Below are 27,857 nucleotides of genomic sequence, written 5' to 3'. Positions count from 1 at the left end.
ATATCTTTCACCCGCTTATTCCTTTCTTTTGCAAGCCGCCAAGATTTATAGTAGGGAGCATGACCTTCCAAATTTATCAAGGAACATATTTCTTAACTATTTTTTTCTTCCAGTATGCGACTGTTCCTAGGAGGTTTCCAATTTAAAATTGTTGCTAGCGACAGGGCAGAAGTTCGCATTTTAGGACTTTTGTTTGTTGAAAATACAATGGGATTTTGTTAGTATGATGGGATTTATTATTGTATAATATATTCTTAAGGGTGGTGATACTTTGCTTTGTTTGAGGGAGAATTCCTAGATTAATATATTGGAAAGGAAAATGTTTTGGTAGAGTTGCTGACCTAAAATACGTAAAGCCTCACCTTAAAATTCACCGAAAATTATGGTTCTGACATCCAAAAACCTTCAAATCAATCATCTCGACCTTAACCATTATGGTTGTGAAAAAAATTTGAATTCCAATCCCTAAAAATAATGTAAAATGTAACACATTATATCTCAACCATTTATTTTTTGCTAAAAATAAGTGTTCGATATATACAATTTTTTGAACTTCAAATTTCATACTCGATGCTAGAAAAGGATTTTAGAGCCATTATTGAAATTTCCGATGCCCAAAATGTTTCTCGCACAAGGATTCAAGGTGAGACTCTACTTTGTTTTTATAAAGCTTAGGCCTCATAGAAATTGCATCCTTGAAGAAATGATGCAAGAGCCAAGCTAGCTCTCACAATCTCAAGCTCCTAAATTTCCAATTTAGGGTAACATTTCAAGATTCAAAATGATGGGCATGCAGTTGAGTTTTTAGGTCCCATTCGGCATGAGGATTTATTGGTAGTCTCAGATGGTGCCAATGTAATTATTCTCTTAGAAGAAGTCCCCAGGTCTACTTGCACTAAAAACAGTTTAAATTCCAGCAGAATTCATTTTGACATTAGCCGACAGTACCACAAATATATATCTACATATAGAGAGAGATTAAAACTGTCCTGGATTATATTGATCTTTTAAATAAACCATAACCAAAGCTGACTCATGGCATCGCAGCCTGGAAGACATGCTCTTTTAACAAGAAGATCATGAATACCAGCAAAATCTTCCCTTTCATGGTGCGTCCTCAGCAACAGTCCAGCAGAATCTCAATCCTAATGGTTTACCGACAGGACAAACAGTTAAACCTAACACACAGAAAGGTAAAGAAGCCCACAAAATTGTGGTAAACAGTGAGATTGCAAAAGAAATAAAATGTCTGAGGAAATCATTGTTTTATGGGTGCAACAGACTATCAGCATGCCTAGATGGGGTTCTCAGCAATCTTCCTACACAACAGAATTAAGCATCCTAAAGGAAGATTCATAATTGCCAGAAGCACTTGCAATTGCCACTATCATCTAGATGCAGAACCTGGTCGTGTTCTTTTCATTCTTTCCTCAGGATGATCTTTATTTATTTATATAGCTAGAACAAAAAAGAATTTGGACCCTAAACCATTGACATAGAGGCCCAAGAAGATGTGTTCCTTACCCAGTAGACGGTGCTGCTCAGCAGGACAAAGTATACAGCTTATGACCTTGTAGGGAAATAGGATTCAAATTTTTTGCACTAACATTGGGCCAGGAAGAGCTTTGTATCACGGTAAAACTCATGTCAATCTAGAAAGCAAGTTCTTGGAGAATTTGAAGAGTCTGTTGATGAACCTGAAAGTAGAACAGCATGAGTTTAAGACTTTATTTAGAAGAAGCGGACACTTATAAGCCAGAATTTAGGGAACAACTAACCCATTCCAAATGTTGGGCTGTAATACCAGGTGCATTTGACGTGTATATACCACCCAGGACCTAGAAAGCAAGAAAAAAGCCTCAAACTAGGCAGGGAAACTAAGAAACAAAGGCGGCAAGGCATTTCTGCACGTGTGTAGAGAGAGAGAGAGTTACCTTTGTAACAGTTTCTAGCAACATCCCTGGGCGTACAGGACGTGGTTTACGGCCTGTCATACTTTCCTATAGAACACAGTGATTTAATAGGCGATGACCTTATGCACTTGAAACTATGCAATGCTAGGTATTGAAAGAAATAACTGACCCCATGAAAAATTCCACTCGACATACGTTGCCCACTGCTGTCACCATCTGTATCTTCATTTGTGTGGTCTGCACCTTCATTTTTTCCTTCAAGCACCTCCTTTAGCATCTTTCTCACAGTAACCCCCGGTTTCAATGCAACTAGTTTGGTTAGGAAGTTCACCTGCAAGTAAATGTAGGCACAATAATTCGTCATCCAAGAATATACAGTAGATGATCATACTTCATTCAAAGAGGAAGCTTTTCACATCATATTTTGAACCAAGCCAGTTTACAGGGAGAAAGAAACCACTAATCGTAACGTAATACTTCTTTATCAGTTTTATCACAATAAACAATGCTTTGAAATACAATGGTTGAGGTCAAAATGAGTTGTTTTACTATAAAGATATTGCTTTTAGTGAAAAGGTGGGTAATATACGCACTTTAACCATAAAGTAAGAGTACAATTGATATACATATATACATGTATAGTATGCAGGATATAAATGACAATATATGTTCGTTTGGGAGCACCTCGGTTTTGAGGCCAAAACATACATTTATGAATATAGCATGGAGGGTATAAATTATAATACATACATACATGTATATTCATATACATTCATATAAATGATAATACATGTAACTATGTCAATGTGATAATATAATGAAACCATACTTCTAAAACCAAAACCATGTTGTGACATTTATATCGACCCAAATTTTGCACACACTTTTCCAATAGATAATCCACCAAAAAAAAAAAAATTTCAATTTACCCTAGATATGGTCGAAACGAGTCCCAACAATGAATCTAGACCATCCATTTGGTGGATTTTCAAAATCTAGGTCTTTAAGAACTGAAAACTTTTTCTTTTTTAACAATTTTAATGTTATGATAATAAAGCTGTATAAAAAAATTGAAAAGGAAAAAAAGGTCCTTCTAAGGCCTAGATGTAAGTATTTCACTAAAATGGATGGCCCACATTAATTGGGCTAAGAAACACGTTCTATTATGTGTTTTCAAATGTTGTGTTTTCATGATTGTTAAATAGAATGAAAAGAGTGTATATCCTAACATAGTTTTTTGAAAATTGTTTCATCCTCAGCAGAGCCTTTTCGCAATTATTTGAGGTCGACTACATGAATCTTGGTTCGCTAGGTTCAGGATCCATAGAAAGTTTTGGCAAAATTCTGTCTTAGCTGCCTACCTAACAGCAGTTTTACCCAAACTTGGGATGGGTTAAGGGAAAGTTTAATGTTCTCATCCTTCTTAGACCTATTATATATATTTGGAAAACGCTCAAAAACGTAGCGCAACTATAATGAATGGTAAAATAGGTGGAACCCCAATCATTAGACCTTGATGGGATAGTTGAATAACATGTCATTGCTTGAGTTTTAATCTTTTTTTTCAAATTAGATTAAGATGAGATTTTGGGCATGTGTAAAAAAACTAGGGCACGCAAGAAAAATTATAAAACCAATATTTTGCAAAATTTGAGATGACCAAAACATCCCTAAAAATAATGGGGGTAATTTGGTCATTTTAAATTCTTGAAAATACTATTTTTTGTTTTAAATTTTTATATGGTGCGCAATGGTGTTAAGAGGTGATATAAATATAAATATATATATATATATATATATATATATATATATATATATATATATAGATAGGGAAATGATGGCATATGCTTACTAGCCCATAGCTACATATGAGCCCAACTCAATCTGAACCGATCTAATGCTCACGACCTCATTTCGCATTTTAAATTTAATTCTTTTTTTACAAATCCAAATCATTTGAAATTTTAACTGTCTATTATTCTCATCAAGGCACACCAAATAAAAATATATAAAAATAATAATTTGTAAAATATAAATTGACCAAAATACCCTTGAAACGTTTCGGGGGTATTTTGATTAATTTATTTTGTACAAAATATTTTTTTGATATTTTTATTGGATTCTTCTATTTTTAAAGAGCACATGACTAAAATTTCAAGTGATTTGGATTATAGAAAAAAAATTAAACTTAAAATAAGATATGCAATCGTGATCATTGGATCGACCCAAATTGAATATGGGCTGTTGGGCTCATATATAGCTGTAGACTAGTGGGCCTACGCTATCATTTCCCATATATATATATATATATATATATATATATATATATATATATATATGGAAAAGTCTTCTCAACCCCCATAAGCGAAAATGAATAGTGATTTTCTCTACCCTCTTTACCCTCCAAATTTCATCGCACGGTCATGATTGTTCGGTAGTGTTTTATTTTTCATTTTTTTTCTACAAATCGGAATGGCTTGAAATTTGGAGAGTATGTACATCTTACTGAGGCGCAGCTAATAAAAATATAAAACAAATTATCCCCGAAAAAAAATATCCAAAATACCCTCGAAACTTTTCGGTGGTATTTTGATCAATTTTTTTCATGTAAAATATTTTTTTTATATTTTTCAAAGAGTCCCCTATTTTTTATGATTACGAGGGTGTGACATCACCCACATGGATCACTGAATGCCACTAGTGTGCTCTATGTGGGTGATATCACACCCCATGTGGATGACATCACACCCTCCTAATGATCAAAAATACCCTTATTAAAAAATTCTCTATGTGCAAAACAAAGGTATAAAAGTGTCCAAAATTATTGAGTACAATGATAAATTACTCTATAGTGTGAGCACCCTAACATAACCCTATATATATATATCTATATATATACTCAAACTTTCATAACGATCTGATTTGTAAAAAAAAAAAAAATCGTCAAATGGTGACATGCATTTTCAATCGCTCAACTAAGATCTAATATCCAAGATTCCACCTATATTACTATTCATTAACGGTGCTACCTTTTGTCAGCTTTTTCTTATATGGTGCTACAAGATATAATTCTAGTGTTGGAAACCTTATGATCGCATGAAAATCCATATTACCCTTAATTATGGAATTTCAATTTCAAAAAACAGTGCAGATTGCGTAAATTTATAAACATTTGAAAATCTTAAAAATAGGCTGCCCAACAAACTTGTAACAAGATGTACTATTTTTAAAACTTCAAATTCTGTTTTTTTTAATCTATACATCTTGAGGTCAAGAGGATCAATTGGAAGGTTTCCCAACTTCATGACACTCTTTCCTAATGGATTTTTGATATGCACCTTACTTATATAGTTTAAGGTTGCTACCTTTTATAAACTTTTTCCACACACACACAAATGTGAATCACATTTCACACATGGATGTTAATATCAAGCCTTAAATCACCCCAAATCTCTTCTTGTAAGATCTTTTGATATTTCAAATAAATCAAATCACAAAAGAAAAAAAAGGAAATAATATCCCAATAGTCTTAGTTATCTGTTATCATGAAAAAAAAAACAGCAGTTCATTATTTTGTACGCTTCTCTAACAAAAAAAAAAGAAAGAAAAAACACATAAAAAAATGTCTTTGTCCTCCTTAATATGATGGGAAAAATCTAACATTTTAGACCCTCAGGGCATGAGCAGCTCGAGGCAGGTGCCTTGCTTGAAATGCCATGCTCGCAAGATACAACAGGGGTACCTCGGTTTTGAGACCCAAATATATATATTTATATATATATATATATATATATATATATATATATGGAAAAAGCTGGGGTTAGCCCACTAGCTCATAAGAACATATGAGCTCAATGGCCCAGATTGAATCTGGGTCGATCTGACGATAACAGATGTCCAGTAGTGCTTGAATTTAATTTTTTCCTATAAATCCAAATCACTTGAAATTTTAAGTGTGTCCTTCTCATCAAGACACACCTAATAAAAATATAAAAAAAATTATCCACAAAAATAAAAATGACCAAAATGCCTCCCGAAACTTTTCAAGGGGCATTTTGGTCAATTTATTTCATGTAAAATATCTTTTTGATATTTTTGAAGATTCACCTATTTTTTATGAACATACGCCTAAAATTTTAAGTGATTTGGATTTGTAGAAAAAAAGAAAAAAATTCAAACACTACCGGACATTCGTGATCGTCAAATCGGCCCAGATTCAATCTGGGCCAATGGGCTCATATGTTCATATGAGCTAGTGGGCTAACCCCAGCTTTTTCCTCTATATATATATATATATATATATATATATATATATAGAGAGAGAGAGAGAGAGAGAGAGAAGACACTACGCAACGCCTATGGGTGACAATGAACAATGTTTTCGCCCATAGGCTCATCACCGTTGAAAAAATTGGGCGGCGTACGTTTTTCGACTGCCACAGATCTACCATGTTCGTGGCGATACCGTCACGGATGTACTAGATCCGTGACAGTCAAAAAATCACGCGAAACCTTACAAGTTCGTTTAATAAACCGCCACGGACACTACAGCACTTTGCTTATAGGCGTTTTTTAGATTTTTCATATATTATATATATATAGTATACAGGACAGGACATAAATATATATATATATATATATATATATATATATATATATATATATATATATATATATAGGAAGCATCTACGCAACGCCTATGGGCGAAATGCTACAGTAATTTGGCCCATAGGCCAATTGCCATCCGAAAAATTTGGACGTATTGTCCATGGCGAGTACGGACATACTAGGTTTGTGGCGGTCCAAAAATTCACGTGGAACCGCAACGGACGACGCTGTCCGTGGTAGGTCCATGCAATAAACCGCCATGGACATAGCAAGTCTGTGACGGAGGCGAAACACTGTAGCATTTCGCCTATAGGCGTTTTTTAGGTTTTTTCATAAATACACACACACATATATTATCAATCGAATAAAATTTTGAAGAGGGAAAGTCCAAAAAATATTTTTTAAAGAATAATTGACAACCAATATTTGAATATAACTAGTACAATGTGAGTCACATTTCGCGCATGAATGTTAATATCAAGCCTTAAATCACCCAAAATCGCCTTTTGTAACATTTTTTGATATTTCATAATGAATCAAATAAAAAAGAAGAAATGACATTGAGATATTATTTACATTTAAATAAGGGAAAAGTTTATATAGAGTTGAGGCTTTAAACAATCAAATTTGAGCTTACCTCAAAAATTTCACTAAAAGAGGTTGTTTTAATGCCCAAATAGGTTCAAATTGATCATCTCAACATCGAGATGCATGGACATGAGAGAAAAATGGATTTCAAGTTTTGGAAATAGTCTATTTTGTAACGTATTTTTGGACAGTCAATTTTCAAGATTTTCAAATTTCAATAGATCAGTCGATCTTCACTATTTTTGAAGCTTTAAACTTTATAAATAAATGTAAAAATATATTTTAAGGCTATCACAAAGATTTCCAATATTGAAACTACATTTCTCGACACTATTTGAAGGTAGGTTCTAATTTGATTGTTTAGAGACTAGGCTCTATACAAACCGCACCCTTTAAATAATGAAATATGATCAAAAAAGGAAATGTGGTTAAGATCGAAAGGAATCGGCAATTCATGTTACGCCTTCCTTGCCATAAAAAAATTAGGGAGGAATTGGGGGTTGAGAGGTTTAGAATACCCGCTACACCCCTGCTCCCCACACTCCAAATAGAAAATATTTTTGTCCTCCTCAATATGAGGGGAAAAGACCATATTGACCATGGAACAAGGACATTTTCCACCCCCGGACCATGCACAACCACTCGAGGCTGGTGCATCGCTTGAGAAACTAAGTGTTCGATGTGAGTGGCCTTTCCAAGGCCTCAATACCCTTTGTATTCATACTTATTGCATGGATTTTGTCTCCATTGGAAGGATGGGACCCAGAAGGAGACCAAGTTTTAGGTCTAGGGCTAAAGAGTAATAACTTTGAGCCATGAAATCCTATGCCCATAGGGATCAGCATATGGCTCTTGGGTGATCAAAGAGCCTTCTGGGGTATCTATTTGTCAAGGTCAAAGATTTCCTTGTGGAAAGTGAGTTGAGCTTCCGCGTGGGAAGGCTAGCGTGTGAGGACAAGGGCCAAAACCTCAACAACTGCCTTCCCACGACATGCGCATTTGAGAGCCACATTTTGAGGAAATCTCTTCTGGGGGGGAGTCCTGGGAAAGCCATGAACATGAGCTTAAGAGGGGAAACCCCGCATCCATGTTTGGCTCTTTGCTTGTCCTAGGGGGTGCACCTAATATTCACTTCAAAATCTGGAATTTACTAACAATTGATTGGCTTTGATGAACTAATCATAAGCCCCTGCTTAAGACTTTGGGTCATGGGTTCTGTTGGGTCGATTTGAGAACGTGGTCATGAGTATTGGAATAAGACAAGTGGAGTGACCCTACAATTATGAATCCAAACCCTATGATATCTAATTTCTCTTTAATATGTTTCTAAGAGGCCAAATCACTTTAATTTGGTAAGATAAATAGAAAAAACGGTTTTTGGTATTTTTTGGAATTTTAGATAACTTTTCAGTGCCAAAATGACTTAGAAACTTCAAGCAAAATAATTCCAATGAGAACACCACAGTGGGCCGAGGCACACATGAGGCCCAAGTGGCCAATGGGCCTCGCATGGGCCAAAATGGGGTCCACATGTGGGCCCCCACTGCTGCTGACATCACTTTGACTTCACCAGAATGGGCAGCCCTCCCACTTAAAGGCTAGCTTGGTTTTAGAGATAACCATGATATGTTTAAAGGGAGCTAAGTCACATTTATTCACACACGTTTTTCTAGTGGGGGAAAGGATTGGATGAACCAAGGACCTTGGACTGATCTATAGTTGAGTACATGGAGGATGCTTGGCACAAGATCCATACTGCATGGGGGGACACTTGTCACATTATTATTCACCACATGTGAAGCCCATGTGATATTAGTTAACTTAAGAGAGAGAGATTATCTCATCCTCACTCTCCTATCAAATGAAAGGAAAAAGAAATCTTAAATCTAAGGGGTATACCCCTCCTATAAGTTTCTCTCTCCTAGATTATCTAAATATTACATGGATATAATTACATTTGGATTAATGTACATAGACCTTAGAAGACCAAAATCATTAAAGAGAAATTATGGTTTTGATTAGCTAAGGGGTTAATGGAATCAAATATCAACCCATGATATATGACAGCTGGTTAAGGGATGAATGGTTTGGATGGAAGCCTTTCTCACCCTATAGGTCTCCTAGATTAAAGGTCCATATTAGTGATTTAAAAAATGGATCCGTGACCCAGATTGGGCACCCCAAAAACTGGTTTGAATCGGCGAATCAGCAATCCAGATAGCCATTTCACTGTGCGAAAGAAATAGTGAACTGGCAAAAAAACACTTGAAAAAATAGTTAACCAGCCAAAAACCGGTCCGGATTGTTGAATCGGCGGTCCGGATTGCCGTTTTACTGTAGTGAATTGTCGTTTTATTGTGCAGAACCGGTAGTACCCTTTTAGACTCGTCCATTATATATTTCTTATATATACGTAGAACCAGAATGAGGTGACTGATTCCAAGATCAGACCGAAAGATTTCATGTCGACCCTGGAATTTTTAAATCACTGGTCCATATTATACCTCCTTAATACGAACCTTCTACACACTCATAGAACCCTAATCTCACACTATAGAAGGGGTCCTCACCTCCCATAATACACATTCTAATGCCTAAATTGGGTGAGAGAGAGACTCATAGCTTTCTAGGCCCCATCTAGAGAGAGAGAGAGATCCTTTCACAGTCAGTTGCAGGGCATTGTACAGCCCATAAGCCTAGGCCCTCTTGTCTGCACTTCACCTTACATACGCCACACATGCTCCCTACTCCATACCACCATTGAAGGACCTCCATGGCATTTGAAAGTTGCCTAAAACCTCTCATCTCATGCAAGTTACAACAAGGTAAACGCTCTCTCTCTAGGCCATTTTATTCATTTCCTTAAGCCCTCTCTGTCTATAGTCTCCCACACGGTATTGTTTTTGGCTACGTGGTATAGTCCATAAGCCCAGGCCCTCTTCTTAGCACTTACCCTCCATACTCTGACATGCTCCCTACTCCATACCAACATTGAAGGACCTCCGTGGAAATTACAAAGTTGCCTGAAACCTCTCATCTCATGCAAGTTACAGAAAGGTGAAAGCTCTCTCTCAAGACTATTTCATTCATTCCTTAAGACCTCACTCTGACCCTCTATAGTCATATAGTCTTGCAAATAGTATTGTCTTTTCGGCTACCAATTTGCTCGAAATATCCCACAACGCATGTGTGCATCCTAGGTCACATAGTTCATCTTAATTACATTCCCCTCCAGCACCTAAGTGAGATTAGGGAGGTTTTGGGCTTCCCAGTTGGAGGAAGGCTCAGGGGCTCTTGCACCCACACTATTGAGGAGGAGATCCAGTGTTGGGTGTACAATGCCAATAAAGGTAATCCCCGCACACTAAGGTAAATGGCTCCCCCTCCATGGTCCATGACCTCCATTTTTATGCTGTTGAATAAGTTGTAATCTATGATTGCTTTGGTTTGAATTGTATTGAAGTTTGGAAGTGTTTGATTAGATTGTCTCATGGGTGTATCTGGCTGAATTGTTTTGTGTAAATTGAGTTGTATTCAAGCAATTTTACTTTGCCCAATTGAATGCAAATTATGTTGGGTCTATTTGGAAGTGTTTTGATCATCAGTTTCAGTTGCATATCAGGGAGCTAAGTGCGTTGTATCAGTCTATTTTTGTTGTACTTTTGATTTAATGTGTATGTAAATGGGTCTACTTGAGCCCTTGGGTAAAATTTTAAAGTTGTATACACCAAGGGATCTATCTCTACACTTACACCAACATCCATCTGAGCACTGCCTCAGGTGCTTAGGTGTCAGGATAGGTTAGGCTGCTTTGTCCTTGGCGGGACACCTATGCAGCAGCCCAGCCTCGAGGCGCAACCTAACTAGGCGCCCAACGCAGGCACTTCTAAGATAGTGCATAGAAATATACTGCTATTTTTTAAATTAATATCTTGAAACTTTATTAGCAGAAATGCCCTTGTCCTTTATTGAAAATTTCTATTATGACCTGATAAAGGTAACAAAAGTACACTTTTGTCTTTAGTGATAATTTCACATATGCTTTACACAATGAACAAGCTACCTATGAAAACCAACTAAGCAAAAAGCAACCATATATTTCATAAATCCATCTTGTACAATCCATTATGATCTTAAACTTTGTATCTTGAAGGGTTTGTTAAAGTTAGATAATCCTCTTCGTATCAGCTGACAAGCTTATCATACTATGTTTCGATGAAGAAATTTTGTCTATCATATTCTGATTTAGACTATTCATAAGAAGAAATAAATTTTTGAATCTTATATCAAAAGAAGCTTTGCTAATAATGGCCAAAATGTTGCATTACAGAATCATATATCAAACTACACAAGATATATTTTTAGAAAAGTAAGTTTAGAGTATATAAAACATCACAAAATTTAGTAAAGAGAGAAAAAATAAAACTGCTAAGATTATTTAAGATGGGGTTCAATTATTATTTTTGTATTTCTTATTTTCGATAAATCTGAATACGATTGTAAATTTCATATCAAATGAACCAGCGAACAAAGCAAGTCCAGATTATTGCATTTGGAAATCTTAATCTACCTTCTCAAATATTATTTATTCACTGTTTTTATTTTTTAACTCATTAGTATTTGTAAAATGTTTTTCAAGTATATTTTTGCCATTTTAAATACATTATTAAATGTATTGTTTTACTATAAAGCACTCGTAGGGTTGTATCCAAGGTTAAGGTATGGTCATGCACAGCAAGCCAAATCTGACAAGTACATAGCAATGATTTGACTCACTTTGAATACGATGTTGTAATTCAGTAACCATTTAAACTCTCCAATAAAAAAGTAAATTTGTATATCAGGAATGGATCTATGCACAAAGGAACAACAATCATTTAGAAAAACTATTACGATGAACCGTGGGAAATTTCCTAGTATGCTCAAAGACAAACATCAAGTGCATATAAACACAAAGTTCAAATCTTTCTAATCAAAAAGTCAGAAATCAGATGCAAACTTTATCATAGTCCAAAAAAACCCGAATGGCTACTACTGACGAACCTCAGCTTGAGGAAGCATACTAAGTCCACGATCATTTCTTTCATCTAGAATCCCACCACCCATCATATTTCTAGCTTCCTCTCTTATCAATACAAGCCTTGCGAGAAGCTTCCGATCTGGTACTGTAGGCCTAGCTTCCATTGTCTACAAAGCCTCACAGCACAGAAGATTTCAGGAATTAAGAAGCATATCGATATAGTCTAAGGGTTCCATAGATATTTTTGGCTCATCACCAAACCTTATGGAAAACAGTGATTAAAGTAGAAGAGTAAATACCAAGTACAGCGTTCCATAATAATTAAAAACAATAAATTGTTGTGCTCCATGGCAAATAAAATCACTTTGACTTCACAAACTTGGGCTGTTTGATGTTGTTGTTGGAAAGACTAGCTAATTGAACATGTGAAAATAGATCTAGCAATAACATAAGAAACTTCAAGCATATGTACTATTAAAGGAAAAAGGAACATGTAGTTATCTGATACTAGTAAATGACATAGGAAACTATTTGACTCTTGCTTGCAACTTTTAAGTGACGAAATAAGGCATTAAATAATTGTCGTGCCATAATTCTCTCTCAGACATAGGGTACACAACATTCCGTTTACCATTGACAAGGGCATTCCCCTTGGTTAAGGGGCATGATGCACAAGGACATTTTAGTTGTTTACAGTTTAGCAATTTTAGGTGATACTAATTTTGATTCAAGTCATCATAAGGGTTAGATTTGACTTATTGACGTTGTTCTTAAGCTCTAAAAGAACTGGAGGCTTTGTAATAATAGACAAATCATCCACAGGATCATCAGAATCAACAGTCCAGGTTAAGCTTCAGCTTAAGCAACCAACAACAGCCTGAAACATTCCCGCCATATTAAAAACAATAAAGTTATTTCTGTTTATTTCTCCTTTGAATGATTAATTATTAATTCTTCTCAAGGAGGGAAGAAGGGAGGATAAGAAAGCTGGTTTTTATGAGGGACAAATTTTGAACTCTCCATGACTCCCGTAGATCAAATTCTGTAGGACAAAAGTATATGCAATTGCACTGCAATGCCCTATACTCTATATTCTTCATTATTGAGCACTAATAACCAGAAATTGCTTTGTTAATGAGGAAGGCATAGGATGGAAAAGCATATAGGAAACAAGTAATGGTGTTACACCCCAGAGCTCTAATAGATAACAAAATGATCAATTGTATGCCTTGGCAAGTAGAGTGTTAAGTAACATCTATACCCTAAGGACAGCTATATTGTTTCCATGTAATGCATAGAAATCAAATGGTTCAAAAAGGAAAAAAGCAATGGCTGCAGAAGTCTAAAACTAGTGAATATGTCATCCATCATTTTCAATCGTATGTTGTACCAAGCTGAGAGTTGAATGAAGTGACATCTGAACCCTAAGGACAGGTTTATTATTCCCATGAAATGCATAGATATCGGATGGTTCAAAGCAAGCAAGACTTGCAGATGTCTAGGAGACAGGGAAATTCTTTTTGTACCAAGCCAGATTAGGAAAACACACATTTTCAAGCTCCCAGCATGAACTCATAAAAAAAACTTATCCTTACAAGAAATTGTTGTTATTTACCTCCAGTAAATCATCAGCCTGGTTAGCAATATCATTTAGATTGGCCTTTGGAAGTTGAACCTTTGCACCATTCTCACCTTTAAATACACCACCACCACCAGCAACCCGACGAAGCAACTCATATCTGCTATCTTTTTTAGGAGTCCGGCAAAGAAGACCAATTACTTGAACCTGACACCATGACAGTAGAGCGCTAATCACCACATGACCAAGACAAATGATTGGTAACAATCATAAGGATCAGTATTCTGCAGTTAAAGGGAAACACCAAAGGAACAGAACACTCACATGAGGCGGGCATTTCTTAGCCAGATGGGACAAAACTGTTTGTTTGATCACATCCAAGATTGACCTGCGCTGGACAACAGAAAGAAGAAGATGTTTCTAATCCTGAGGACCTTAAGTTTAAGTACTAATCAAAAGAAAACTTTGTAACTTTGCTAGTATAAGCTAGTACGAATGGATCCAGTACAAATACATATCACAAGGATAATATCCAATGGAATATAACAAATACATTTAATAAACAACATGCCATTTATAACATTTTAGAGATTACAACAATGATTCCCTTATTGTTTCTAGCCAAAAAGCATGATTATTCAAGAACACTCAGAAAATGTTACACGACAATGAATGGAAACTAAACTGTAGCTTATTACAAACTATAAATGACCTTCATATTTGATAAAGGAATGAGGGATTGAAGGTCCCTCTTTAGTAATGGGGAGTTGAAATTGAAAATGGCCATTCCTGGTGAAGGAGGGAATGGAGTTGAAACTGTTGGATCACTTGCTATAAGTACTGAAAAGGAAAGGAAAATGTTTGGAAGCGCTGACTTAACTGAGCGGTAATGCATCTCCAATCAAAATACATACATATATAGGAACGAAGTTGCTCAATGGCCCGGTCTGGTGTAGCATCAGGTTTCCTCTTCCAAGAATATAGCTGGAAATAATGAAAGGAAATGTCCAGAACACAGTTCCATTCAAATAGGGGCCTTCAGCGGCCACAAAAGGGATAAAGCATGGTTTTAAAATGCGGCCGCATAATGCATTATCTGCTGGGAAGCGCATCGCATGAGGCCACATATGCGCTTTGGAGGGAAGCGCAGCATCTGGCATAGCCCGCATATGCGGCCAGCGAGTGATGTGGAAAAAACCCACTCAGGAATGGCCATTTTCAAGGAAATAGGGTATTAAACCACACCCCCCCAACCCCACCCCCACCCCCTCCCCCCCAAACTACCAAAAACAGCCACATCCATAGCCTTTACTTCATCAAATCGATAAAAAAAAAAACGTGGCAGAAATTTACTTTTTTGAAATTCTTAGATTTTCGTATTGGTTGACCTTTGGTTGTTGATGTGTTTCTTTTGGGCGTTGATTTGAGAGAGTTTTAGTGAAGTTTTGACAACAAATTGATGATTTCAAGGGCCAAGAAGAAATCGATATATGTTTACTTTGGGTGTGATACTTATGAACTCTTTAATCTTCATGGACTTTTATTTTGTATTTTGTAACTTTAAACTTTGTAGTTGTAAATTTGTGATTATGGTTGTTGAATGATTTATGAAGCTAGTTTCAAGTTTCTACTTTCTACTTTGTAATGTCTTCTATGATCTATCAGGGGATAGTGGATACAGAATCCCCGACAGCTGATACTTTTGGAGTCAATGAATAAATTGAATACCTACTATCCCATAAATCACCTCCATATTTTTTCTATGCATTAACCTATTTTTTAAAAAAAATTATAAATTTCTTATTTATTGACCGTATCGGGGTGATGCACCCGCATTTGGACCGCATCGAGCCTCCTCGTCGCATCGGCGCCCCCAATGCATTGGGCCGCATCTCGCCTTTTAAAACAAAGTAACAGAATAAAAAAGAAGACGAGATTCTGCTCGCTTGAAGGCTTAGATGGACATGACCTAGTCCGTTGATCATCAGTGGCCAATCCCAACCAGCAATGAAAGCAAATTTTAAGTTCCTCAATTAAACAAGTTTTAAAACATTGCCTTTTTTTTTTGTGTGTGTATGCCACGTTAGAGTTGTGGGTGTTTGGGGGTATTCGTATATCAATTCTGATAGATATAGAGTACGGAACGGGACCACACTATTGCAACCCACTCTCGAGAATGAACTTAAAACATAAGAGCAGGCATTTGGCCCTCATTTTACTCGAAAAACCGTTAAAAGGTAGGGTAGATGATGGTTGTGATAAAGGACAGCCCGTCAACAGCAAACGTGTTATCCAATCCGATAGGAAACCGATAACATATGCGCCGATAAGTTGCCGGTCAGAAGGTTGTAGGAAGTCCCCCAAACGGTCACAAACTATGGCCAATTTGGGAGATCGTCAGAATTGGTGTTAAGAGGACCCCACGAATAAAAACTGTGGGTTTTGGGATTAGTTGCAACACAACACACATGATTGAAGGGTTGTGGGTCAAACTCTACCAAGATGGATGCACATGGGCACCAAACTAAGCAAAACTTTAATGAAGTAAACTCCAAGATATCTTCCAAAAATCAAGCAATTCCGAAATTGAGAGGCCAAGATATGCAAGTGGCAATCTCAGAAGCATGGATGATAACATGGGTAGCCAAGAGAAAGTGGGTCAATTTACAAAGAGAACCCAAAAATCAATACCAAGTGGAGCCGAAAGTTTTAGGGATGATAGCCATATCTTCAAAAAACTTAATTTTAATACTTCATGTCATTCCCAATATCATTTGCTACCATTTTCGAAAGGAACTTCATGGTAGCACACTGCTATATCCTACAACGGGTATTATTCACCATGGACAATAAACAGAAAAAACAGCTAGAGAAATCAAGTCTGTTCTAGCCATTTCTCCCAATTCTTGCATTGAGATTGGCTGAATTTTGGATATGTTGTTCCTTGTTAAGTGAGCTTTCCAAATATAAGTGTGGTGTTCCTAGCCCAAATCATGGGTAGATTGAAGAGATAAGATGAGGGGTTGAAGAAAATTCACGTGTTGCAGGCTTGGTGACCTCCGCCCAGTCCATAGATGATTTCTCCCAATCAAGAGTACTCCAAAACTGGAACTTTATGAGGAGATCCTTCACTCACTCCCCTATCCATCAAGATAAGCTTTGCCATGGCCCCCCACAAAATTGAAGGTGATTTTGAAGCCTATTCAATGCTAAACTTTTGATGTTGCTGGAAATTTGACTCACACCAACAAAAACACTCATAACTCCCTCAATACTTACGAGTTTTTGATGAAATTTGAGGCAAATCGCTCCTAGGTCGATTCTTTACGACTCTACAAAGCCAAAACGGCCACAGAGGTGAAAAAATTGGCTGAATTAATAGAGCGATGGGAGGTATATGAACCCCCAATGCTTCCAAGGGTAATAATTTGAAATTTCCTAGAAAAACCCCACCAAACCTACTTTTTAAAAAAGTGACGGGATACAAAGTTAATAATCCACCCATGAATCATCTAGCTTTTTAGTTTTCCACCTACCTTTCATTTGAATTCTATAATAAACCTCAACCCTAGGTCGTTTGAAGAGTTGAATGTTGGAAACTTGAGAGCGAGACTTAGATAGAGTAAGCTAGAGAGACAAACTCCCGTAGAGAGAGAAAACCTAACTTTGTTCCTCAGTTTCCCCATTATACAGAGAGAAAGTCCAACCCCAACCAAAACCTAACCAAACACTACCAAACCAAACCCTAACCTTACAAACTAGAGCCTAACCAAGCAAGCCATAACTCATCTTGACCCAAACCCTATTAAAGAGAGCATAAACCGTCAGGACCATAGTTGTTGGAAATGCCTAGGAACCCGAATCGTTTTATGAACCGGAATCACGGAATTGCCGCCGGCTAGAAGATTCCTGTCTTAGGAATCATTGTCTGTACAATAGGAATCGCAGGGAACGACATTCCTAGTTTTAACAATCGCGTTTCGATCGAAATAGATCCAAGTTTCATCCACATGAAATCGAGATTCCGTCCTTCTTGGAATCGAGATTCCCATCCCCTTGGAATCGAGATTTCCATTCCCTTGGAATCGAAACTCTAGGAGTCAAGATTCATTACTATGCGGAATCGAGTTTCTGACATATGTGGAACAGACATGTTGTTGTTTCGAATCTTGATTCTAACATATTTGGAATCAAGTTTCTGAAGTATGATCAAAGATCCAGGCCAGTTTGAGATCAAGATTTACAATAATATGGACTATGGAATGCGTTTGATGACACCTACCGGGAATCGAGATTTTATTTTTATGGAGAAGGAAGCCCCAAGCACATATTGAACCTTATCAACTTCAGAACCTATATTGTATGTCTCTTATTAGAAGGTTCCCCAAATTTTAAAGGCATTGTGTTGACTATTGAACTTACGGTCATTATATACAAAAGCTAAGTATTACTAAATTGTGATTTTGACTTCATTATTATAAAGACAAAATAGGATTATGTCTACGCCATGGTTTTATTTTTAATTGTATGTGTTGCATAACCAGTTATATTTTAAATTTAAAGTAAAAGCCATCTAGGGTCACACAACTAAAATAATGAAAACCAGCAACCACTAGAAGCATTTGAAGGAAGATTTCTACTCCATTTTCCTTTAGGAAGTGCACAACCACCATAGACATTGGACATTATGTACTTCGAATTGTTTTTTTTTTTTTGGATACTTTGAATTTATTTATTTTTTAATCAAGATTTAATCCTTGTTGGAATCCATATTTGATATATTTGGGAACGTCCACCCACAATTAATGGGTTCAAGTTTCTAAAGATGTGTTGGATCGAGATTCCAAAATTAAGGAATCGAGTTTCCTTGGTTCCGATAAATGGTTTCTAAAGATGTGTTCAATCGGTTCCGAAATTAAGGAATTGAGTTTCCTTGTTCCAAAAAATGGTTTCTAAAAATGTGATGAATCGAGATTCTGAAATTAAGGAATCGAGTTTCCATGGTTCCGAAAAACAGTTTCCGTGGAGATTCCTTAAAGCAAACGCAGAATCAGGTTTCGGAACCGGAATCGCGAGGTCAGTGGAGAGATTCCGGTAGCTATGTGTTAAACCAACTCAGAGATTATCGTCTTGATCAAGGGATTGAGTTCCAAATAACATGTCCATATGCACCTCAACATAAGGTATTGCAAAGTGGAAAAATAGACACATTTTGGAAGTCACTCAAGCTCTTTTACTGGGAATGAAGGTCTCCAAAGTTTTCTAGTCTGAAGCGGTACTCAGTTGTTTTTTTGAGAAATTGCATGCCCACTCATGTTCTTGAGGGAAAGTCGCCTGCTAAAATTGTTCGTCCTAGCTTGCCCATGTTTCCTATACATCCCATGGTATTGGTTATATGTGTTTTGTCCATATCCTTGGTCCAAAGAGGGACAAGCCTGATGTTAAAGCTTCCAAATGTATGTTTATGAGTTACCCATCTCATCAAAAGAGATACAAGTGTTATGATCCCATTAACAAAGTTCGTTATGTCTCCATGGATGTTACTTTCTTTGAATTTGTCCCTTATTTCTCTTCTATAGGTTGTGAGTGCTCTCTTCAAGGGGAGAATACGATACAATTTAGTGAAGAGAGCACACTTGTTATTCCCCTTTCAATTCCTACACCTCTTTTATTTGAAGAGAATGGTGCATATCCAGAGGAGTTGAAGACATATATGAGGAGGAAGAAAATGGTAAATCCCGAAGTTTTAAGCAACTATACCTCAAATGCTAACCCAAATTCAGGAACTGATCCTGACTCAGGTAACTTTTACACCCTTTCAGAGAATCCTAATTTGTACTTACCCAAAGGTACACATACTCTCGGCATCTAATATGAAACTTCATATCCTACAATTTTGTGTCTTCCTCTCATCGTGCCTTCGTATTCGCTCTGTCTTGTGTTGGAATAACTTCATGTGTCACAAATGCACTCTCACAACCTCAATGGAAAGCTACCATGGGTGATGAGATGTGAACACTTGGGTGGAATAATACATGGGAAGTTACCAACCTTCCTAAAGGGAAGAAGGTCATAAGATGTAAATGGATATTCGTCATAAAATACAAAGCTTATGGTAAAATTGAAAGGTATAAGGAGAGATTAGTTGCAAAAGGTTTCATTCAAACTCCAGGTATAAACTACTAAGATAGTTTTGCTCCTGTGGCGAAGTTGAACATTGTGAGGATTATTCTTTCACTAGCTCCTAAAAAATCCTGGCCACTCCATCAGTTAGATGTTAAGAATACATTCTTGCATAGAGACATCCAAGAAGAAATTTGTATAGCCATGCCTCTTGGTTTTCAGATTAAGGGGGAGAGAGGAAAGTTGTGCAAGTTAGAAAAGGAAATATAAGGACTTAAACAGTCTCTTAGAGAGTGGTTTAACAAATACAATGAGGCACTGCTGATATTTGGTTTCTAAAGGAGTCAAGCTGTCAATTTCAAAACAAAAAGAGTCAAGCTGTCATATACTCTTTGTGAAGAAGAATGTTCCTGGAATTGCAATACTTATAGTGTATGTTGATGATATTGTTATGGCAGGAGATGATTTGAAGGGCATTGAGATGATTTGAAGGGCATTGAGAATCTTACATCTTATTGAAGAAGGGTCCCCTAAAGTATGTTCAAGCAATTGAAGTGGCCAGACTAGAGAAAGGAATAACCATCTTTCAAAGAAAATATGTTTTGGATTTGTTACAACAAACAGGGATGTTGGGATCTAGACCGCAGATACTCCTATAGAAGTCAATCAAAAAATTCTTAGAGAAAGGGGAGAGTTACTCCACTTCCTAACTAATAGTTAGCAAGCTTATATGTACCCCACCATCACTCGACCAGACATCTGTTGTGCGGTTATCATGGTTAGCCTATTTATTCATGCACCACGAAAACCACACCTTGATGCAGTGTAAAGAATATTAAGATATTTCATGTTTGCTCCAGGCAAAGGGATAGTTTTCTCCAATCAAGGGCATCCTAATGTTGTTGTTTATACTGATGTTGAATGGGCAGGTAGCCAAACTTTGTTTATACCGATGCAAATAGGGCAGGTTACCAAACTCATAAAAGATCCACAACTAGTTATTGTACCTTTGTTTTAGGAAATCTGGTTTCTTGGAAAAGCAAGAAAAAAACTGTCGTGACAAGATACAAGGCAATGGCTCATGGTACATGTGTAGTAATGTGGGTTAAAAGAGTTCTTGTTTTATTTGCTAAAGTTAATCCCATAACTTTATATTATGACAATCAAGTTGCAAACAATGCAGAGAATCTAGTATTTCATGAAAGAACTAAACACATCGAAGTAGTTGTCACTTCCACATTTGAAGTCCAAAGATCAACTTGCAAATATCTTCACTAAAGCTGTTGGATGGGACAGACTACATGATATCACAAGCAAATTGGGCATGATTGATATCTATGCACCAGCTTGAGGGGGAGTGTTGGAAATAAAAGAATATGTTTTATTGTATTTAATGGGCAGAATTTTCATTTATCTTTGTTCAGGACTTTGTCTTATTTCTCTGATAAGGGCAGTATTGTCTATACAATGTAATTAGGCTGTAACTTAATATAAGAAAGCAGGATGGAGGTCTCATAGGACTATCACGCCACTCTCGTGTTTTCTCTATCTCTCTATTTCCCACAAGTTACACTCCCCTCATCTACTTCTTCCTTATTTTCTTTCTTCTCTTTCTCTCTCTAAGATCTAGTCTAATTGTCTTCTTCCCTACTCTCTCTTTTTTAATTTCAACTAATTCTAAATGAAGGAAAGGGGGTGAATACCTCATTTTATTCTGTTATGTGAGTAGTACTTGGGCTAATACTGCGTCAACTAGCCAAATGCTGTGAACTCGGGTGAATCAGCCCGAGTTCCACAGTAGTGGAGCACTTTGCACAATACTCACCCCTGTACTAAGTACCTATTCAGGCCTTGGAAGCCTGTCAAAGGCCAAGCTACTCGCTAGAATTGGAGTCGACTAAAGCGAGTCTCCAAACACTGGTGGTAGGACAAAATTTTAAAAAAGGAAAAACCATTGTGAAGAATTAAAAAAAAAAAAAAAAGAAAAAAAAAGAAAAAAGAAAAAGGTGTTTGTAATGGAACTCGAACCAAGAAGCCAATAGAAACATTGTAAATATGGGATTGTTATTATAATTTTTTTTTATATATAGTTTGGATTTTTTTGGCAAAGATTGATTATTTTTTGGCAAGTCCCTATTTTTACATTTTCCTTTTTTTGGAATTTTTTTAAAATGTCCTCAACTATGAATTGATTTTTTAATCCATTTCTATACTTTTATTTATTTAACTTCTAGAAGCTTCATTTTATTTTTTTCTAATTTTGTCTAATTTTTATAAGTTTATCCAGGGCTATTGGCCCAGTACAGGACTCAGCTGATTCTACTTAGACTCAGCCAGCCAAGTCCCTTGGCCGAGGCAAGTTCCTAATCATTGGTCTTACCACATTTAACACATCAGAAAATGCCACCTAAACGTCAAAATAACATAAAACATACTATATAAGCAAAAACTCGGGCATGTAGCAGATTTCCATTTATAAAACTCATCCATTGGAAACAAATCAAAAAACAAAAAAACTCATCCATTGGACAATTGACTTAATTCAACATGTTTCTCCTGGTCTTATTCTCTGCTTCAAAGTATGTCGTCTACTTGTCTTCTGATGGAAAATGAAGAGAAAAAACATCAATTGATGTGCTGGTTAGAAACATGGAGTACACCAAGCACTCAGAAGCTCTTTCTACACAAACATGAAGCTGAGAAAGATCTGATGACTCATGAGATTGTTATAAGCAACTCCCTGTCACTAACAAGCCAGTAAGATAGTACGAGCATTCCTTTGGTGGCATGTGGTAAAAATAATCAACATATCCGAGGGTTCTAGCAGCTGGCCTATCATGTAGATATTGGAAGGTGAAAGTAGCAGTGCATTGATTGGCCAATTTGGCAAGTCATCTGACCCATTTTCTTGATGGTCCAAATAACATCATGATATAATTACAGGTGGATTCCCCAAGTTTACTGAAGTCTAAATATTCCTCTATATGACACAGACAAGTCAATATGATAGTAGGAAGCCCACATGTTATAGCACCACACCCCCCTTGTATCGAGGAATGGGTAGAAGCAGTGGAATAAAGGGCCCAGATGGTATATGAGTTTTTCTGAGATTCGCATGCGCTGAGAATCACCTGACACAGACAAGTCAATATGAGACCAGGAAGCCCACATGTCATAGCAACTCACCCCCGTTGTATCGAGGAATGGGTAGAAACAGTGGAATAAAGGGCTCAGATGGATATATGAGTTTTTCTGAGCTTCGCATGCAGTGAGAATCGAATGCATCTATCCATGTAGGTTGCCATGAACTATGGTTCTACTGGAGCTACCCACTTCGATCAATTAGCCAAGATTGTAAACTGTCATCTGCTTTGAGTTCTGCGTCCACTGATGTTTCTTCTCCTCTAATTTTTTATTCATTCCTAATGTAGTATGGACAACAGCCCAATTTGTTATCGTTACACGATTGGTTCTGTAACATAATAAAAGATAGAGAATACATTTGTGGATGTAATGCTCTTGGATGGTACAATTTGAAGGTTATCTGCTTGTCCCTTTTTCTTCCTTTGCTTTAGATTAAAGAGATTAAAGGGGAACTAAAGAAATGGAACAAGGATCAATCCAGTGACTTTTATATTTCTATAATTGAAGCTAAAAAAAAGGCTATAGCACATAAAAACCAACCAAGAGCATGACGGATGGATGAACGGAAGCTTCCCAAGAAAAGGAAATGGAAACCAAAAAACTGGAACAAGAACTGCTTAACAGGGGGGGGGGAGGGAATTTCCGGAGGCTTTAACACAACAGTAACACTATCATTTAAGTGAGAAATGGATGAAGGGAGCACAGAAGACCAGGCTGATATTAGAGACCTGCGAAAGAAGTACTTGTACATCATGTGTAAGACTGGAATCCAACCTCCTTGGGAGAACCTACTTGACTGCCTTGCCATGATGAAAAATAGGACAATAACCATTTGATCAAACTCTAGAAGGAGAGTCAAAAGGATTGAAATTTCCATTGCATAATGAGAGTCCCCTGCAAGCAAATGGCATATCCAGCACCTTTTATCATGCATGACAGATCATCAAAGAACACCAGATTTGAACCATCAGAAGGGTTTACATTATTCAGAAAAGAATAGCCTTTGTGACTTCCAATCAGTTTAGGAGAAGTAGATTACAAGGAGCTTCTACTACAATGCAAATTACAAACTTGGCATGCAACTCATGAGGTTTTCCTCAAAACAGCGTTTTGCTTCCATAATGAACACTGAATGCAGAACGACTTCAGACTTAATGTGAAGAATAGTGGGACCTGTACCGTAAGGTTTGGCTTAGTGGTATACATCAATTTGGGTACGGGAGGTCAAGGGTTCAAATCGTTTTGTCTCAAAAAAACCAAACAAAGCTGAACAATCCTTTTTCAAGAATGGACTCAAGACTAGGAGCTCAGGGTGGCGGGGTGCCACACTATGACACCTTGAATTCCATTCCTAACATGGGACCCCTTCCCAGCTGAACTACTCAAAAAACAAATAGTAGAACTTTCTTGTAATGATGGAGTTGCCATCATAGGGTACTTTCTTGTAATGATTGTGGGACTCAAAAGTGTAAACTATACAACATCATAGGCTACTTTCTTGTAATGATGGAGTTGCCATGTGCTTCATTGCACAAAGTAAATGCTCCTTGGGGACAAGCTTGCTTAAAGGCCATTAAAACAACTAATAAATAATAAAGACAATAATAATAATATAATGATTCAAATCAGGAGAAAAACAATTAGAAAGTCAGAAGTTGATATATATAGAGAACCAGTTCAGCCCAATTGTGTTGCCAAATAACCACTAGAGTGAAAAAACAATAAACATCAGGCATGAAACATAGAAGCAAGAAGGCCAAACACCAACACTTGAGGAAGAGAAACCAACTGCATAAAGCAATACACCATCTTGTAGCAATGTAGCAAAGAAGAAAAGTAAATCAACACTTAGAAAGGAAGGATCAAGCAAGTAAAAGAAAAAAATAAAATAAGATACCTGGTAAAATAAAATAACGGGTACGCAGCTTTAACAAAAAACAACAGAATATACCTGGTCATCCTGATCTTTTTCAGCAACCTGAATCATGTAGTCAAGAGCCAGCAAGAAGCCAGCCTCCATCTGGTCCACCCTCTGCCCTATCACCCCTTGGGCAGCTATTTCTACCGCAACTTCCTCTGATTTCGCATCCATGTTCATATCTTCCAACTACAAACAAATCATGCATTTAACATGTGCTTGCTTCGCAAACGCCATCTCATCACATTTCATCAAACCATCAATTACGGCAACTGTGAATGCAAATCGCCGAAAATGAAAAGAAATGGCAAATAGAATTGAGAAAGACACAACCACTAGATGGCATCACTTCACCTCATTTTACTTTTAATCGAGCAAGCAAAGTTTTTCAAAGAATGAGACGTACGAGTTTGAGCATTTCTTGCATTACAGAAACGACCTGCTCTCCTCCTTTGAGGAAGGCCTCATAATCCTCTTTACTTTTATCCCTTCCGCCATTATTACCTCCTTTGTTTACACCCAAATCCGCATCAGGAAAACCTCCCGCAACCTCATAAGGAGCTGTACACTGTAGAGGGCCCAACTTGGAGAAAAGCATGCTGCTTTTCTCTCTGAGACAAGCAGGGTTGGTGGGTTTGAACGAGAGGGGAGGGAGAAAGCAAGTGGTGCATTTTGGGACTGTAATCAGGGGGGAATTGGGGGACGAGGAGGAAAACAGGGCTTTCATTTTTTATTTTTTTTTTGCCCTTTAGAAGATATTATTGGGACAGATTTGAGTTGAGAAATGACGTCTGCAGACTCAAGCAGCAGTTTGCTCTGTGGGCTTGGAGCGAGAGACTCCTGCAAATGGGGTTCCATTTCCATCCTTTTGTTTTTTAGATATTGTCTGGAGCCTGTATCCTGAAAATGTTGACCATAAAACTTGAATGAGTTTGCGCTCTTGTGCATACGTGGCTCGCTTTCATAATCCGTCAATGTACGGAATTTGGAATTAAATTTGTGCACGTCGAGAGGATCCACCACTGCAACAACGATCGGTAAAATAAAGAGGGTTAGTAGAGTGGGGAACCGCTTAGTTTTGATCCAAGGTCACAGTTGCTGCTGACCATTAGATGTCAAAGTGAGGTTTAGTATAGTGTGTAACGGTTTAGTTTTGATATAAGGAGGTCACAATTGCTCCCGGATGTCAAAGTGGGTTTGGGGTTAATCATAGAGTTAAAATATTAAAATGGGGTGGACCTCTTGATCGAGAACCATATCGAGAAAACTCAATAACGGTTGGGAATTTGGGTTGGATAAAGAGTGGTGTATTAACATAGCTGTAATGTTGTTTAAAAAAAAAAGCAAAACATATTTAAACAATTACAGGAATATCTTTGTAAAGCTTTTGGGAACTATCCTAAAATCAAAGATTGGTATATTGGTAGAGGAAAAAGAATACGAGTAATTTTCAAGCAGGTTTCGACAACATCATTCTACAAGAGATCATCTCATCACCTTGAAATATCTCATTTATCAAGCTAAATACCAAACCAAGAAAACTTTCATAATTTTTGTGGATTTCTCTAAACCATATGACTCTATCAATAGAAAAACAGTCATGGCAAAGACTACAAAATATCGAGGCCCCAATACCTTTGATGTCAGCAATCCAAATGCTCTACTCAGATGTATGTATCCAACTCAAATATGATAATTCTCATGACAGTATGATGTTTCATAGATCTGTTGGTGTTAAGCAAAATTTCCCTCTTTCCCCCACACTATTTGGTGTTTTCATAGATGAACTAGCGACTAAGATTCCTCCTAGTGATTCTATTCTATTAGGCCAATCTCATGCTCATCTCTTGCTCTTTGCAGATGAGGTAGCTTTGATTTCCAAGTCAAGTCAAGGTCTGTAAATGCTTCACATTTTTGGTGAATTTTGTCAGTATTCTAGAATGAATATGAATGTCCAAAAAACTAAAATTATGATCAGTGGTACATGAAATATTGACTTGGCTTTTTAGATAGGAACTGAGTAGGTTGAGATTGTTTCATCATATAAGTATTTGGGTTTAGAATGCTCCAATAATTTTAAATGGAATAAATACATTGCACAAAAAATCACAGGAGGTATGAAATCCTTCTTTGCATTGAGAAGTTGATGCAAAAAGGAAGCCATCTTATGTTGGGATGTCCAAAGACAACTTTTTTGCACTATGGTACAACCAACTGTCCTTTATGGTTGTGCAGTTTGAGGCCCTGGATTAGCAAACAACTATTGGAAGAAAATAGAAGAAGTTCAAAACAAATTTTTTTTTACAAGAATTACAGGTAAAACAAGTGGCCCAATATGATATTATGCTCCTAAATGCTAAGTTGATACCCCAAGAAGTTGAGGCAATTTATCAATTTGTCGTTTTTGCTCAACACTTCACAACTTCTGTGATTGATAAAATTTCGAAGTAAGTTCTCCATGCTACTCAGAATAAGGGTTGATTATACTGGTGAAAGCTTTGGTTAAAGAAATGGAACATTCATGACAAAATCTTCTATTGGGACCTTAAGCAAATTCGAAAAATTGCGTGGCAAAAAGCAACCCAAAGGATTTGGGAGGAAGTAGAAGGAAAGAAACAATTTTATTTTAGTAATATCACAAGAAGAATTTCAATAAAAAGCAACTTATTTGAATTATCCTATCCCTATTTGTCTATGAATCCACATCAGAAGGGCGAGAATAGGATCTCATTACTTTCGTATTGAAATAGGAAATGGCTTCAAATTCCTGGAGAAGAGTGAACTTTATTGGCTTTGTGCTGAAGATGCTATTGAGGACGAACATCATATTTTTCTACAGTGTGCCACAACAGCAACCACCCAAGAAAAGTGGAACATCAATGTTCATAATTTGATTAATTTGTTCCAGATCCTATCCAAGACTCTTGGTCACTTTATTGGAGAAATTTTAAAACTCATGTCATG

General features: G+C 36.9%; 1 protein-coding gene across 3 annotated transcripts; it reads right to left on the bottom strand.

Moving 5' to 3' along the window:
- Positions 1 to 845: 845 nt before the first annotated feature.
- LOC18434938 (protein PEP-RELATED DEVELOPMENT ARRESTED 1, chloroplastic) lies at positions 846 to 25,996 on the bottom strand. Of its 3 annotated transcripts, none has more exons than XM_006844997.4 (10): positions 25,300 to 25,996; positions 24,927 to 25,082; positions 14,033 to 14,101; positions 13,745 to 13,915; positions 12,153 to 12,296; positions 2,083 to 2,244; positions 1,935 to 2,000; positions 1,779 to 1,838; positions 1,525 to 1,697; positions 846 to 1,145 (listed from the first exon to the last, which is right to left on the bottom strand). In XM_006844997.4, the coding sequence occupies exons 1-9, from the start codon at positions 25,618 to 25,620 to the stop codon at positions 1,653 to 1,655; spliced, it is 1,194 nt and encodes a 397-aa protein (XP_006845060.2). In that variant the 5' UTR covers positions 25,621 to 25,996; the 3' UTR covers positions 846 to 1,145; positions 1,525 to 1,652. The 3 variants fall into 3 exon arrangements, with proteins under 3 accessions (XP_006845060.2, XP_088726389.1, XP_088726388.1); XM_088870263.1 differs by having other exon boundaries at positions 14,033 to 14,096; positions 25,300 to 25,827; XM_088870262.1 differs by lacking the exons at positions 1,525 to 1,697; positions 1,779 to 1,838; positions 1,935 to 2,000.
- Positions 25,997 to 27,857: the final 1,861 nt, after the last annotated feature.

The sequence above is a fragment of the Amborella trichopoda genome, chromosome 6, assembly GCF_054954075.1.
Source record: "Amborella trichopoda isolate Santa Cruz 75 chromosome 6, AtrichopodaSantaCruz75HAP2 v2.0, whole genome shotgun sequence".
Taxonomy (NCBI): domain Eukaryota; kingdom Viridiplantae; phylum Streptophyta; class Magnoliopsida; order Amborellales; family Amborellaceae; genus Amborella; species Amborella trichopoda.
The sequence above is the reverse complement of the archived record's forward strand: the minus strand, read 5'-3'. Positions and strand labels throughout refer to the sequence as shown.

Coding starts and splice junctions, on each gene's coding strand:
- LOC18434938 (XM_006844997.4), bottom strand. CDS start 25,620: ATGAAAGCCCTGTTTTCCTCCTCGTCCCCCAATTCCCCCCTGATTACA. Junction 25,083..25,299: donor TGCAAGAAATGCTCAAACTC/GTACGTCTCATT, acceptor ATTTGTTTGTAG/TTGGAAGATATGAACATGGA. Junction 1,839..1,934: donor TGCTAGAAACTGTTACAAAG/GTAACTCTCTCT, acceptor CTTGCTTTCTAG/GTCCTGGGTGGTATATACAC.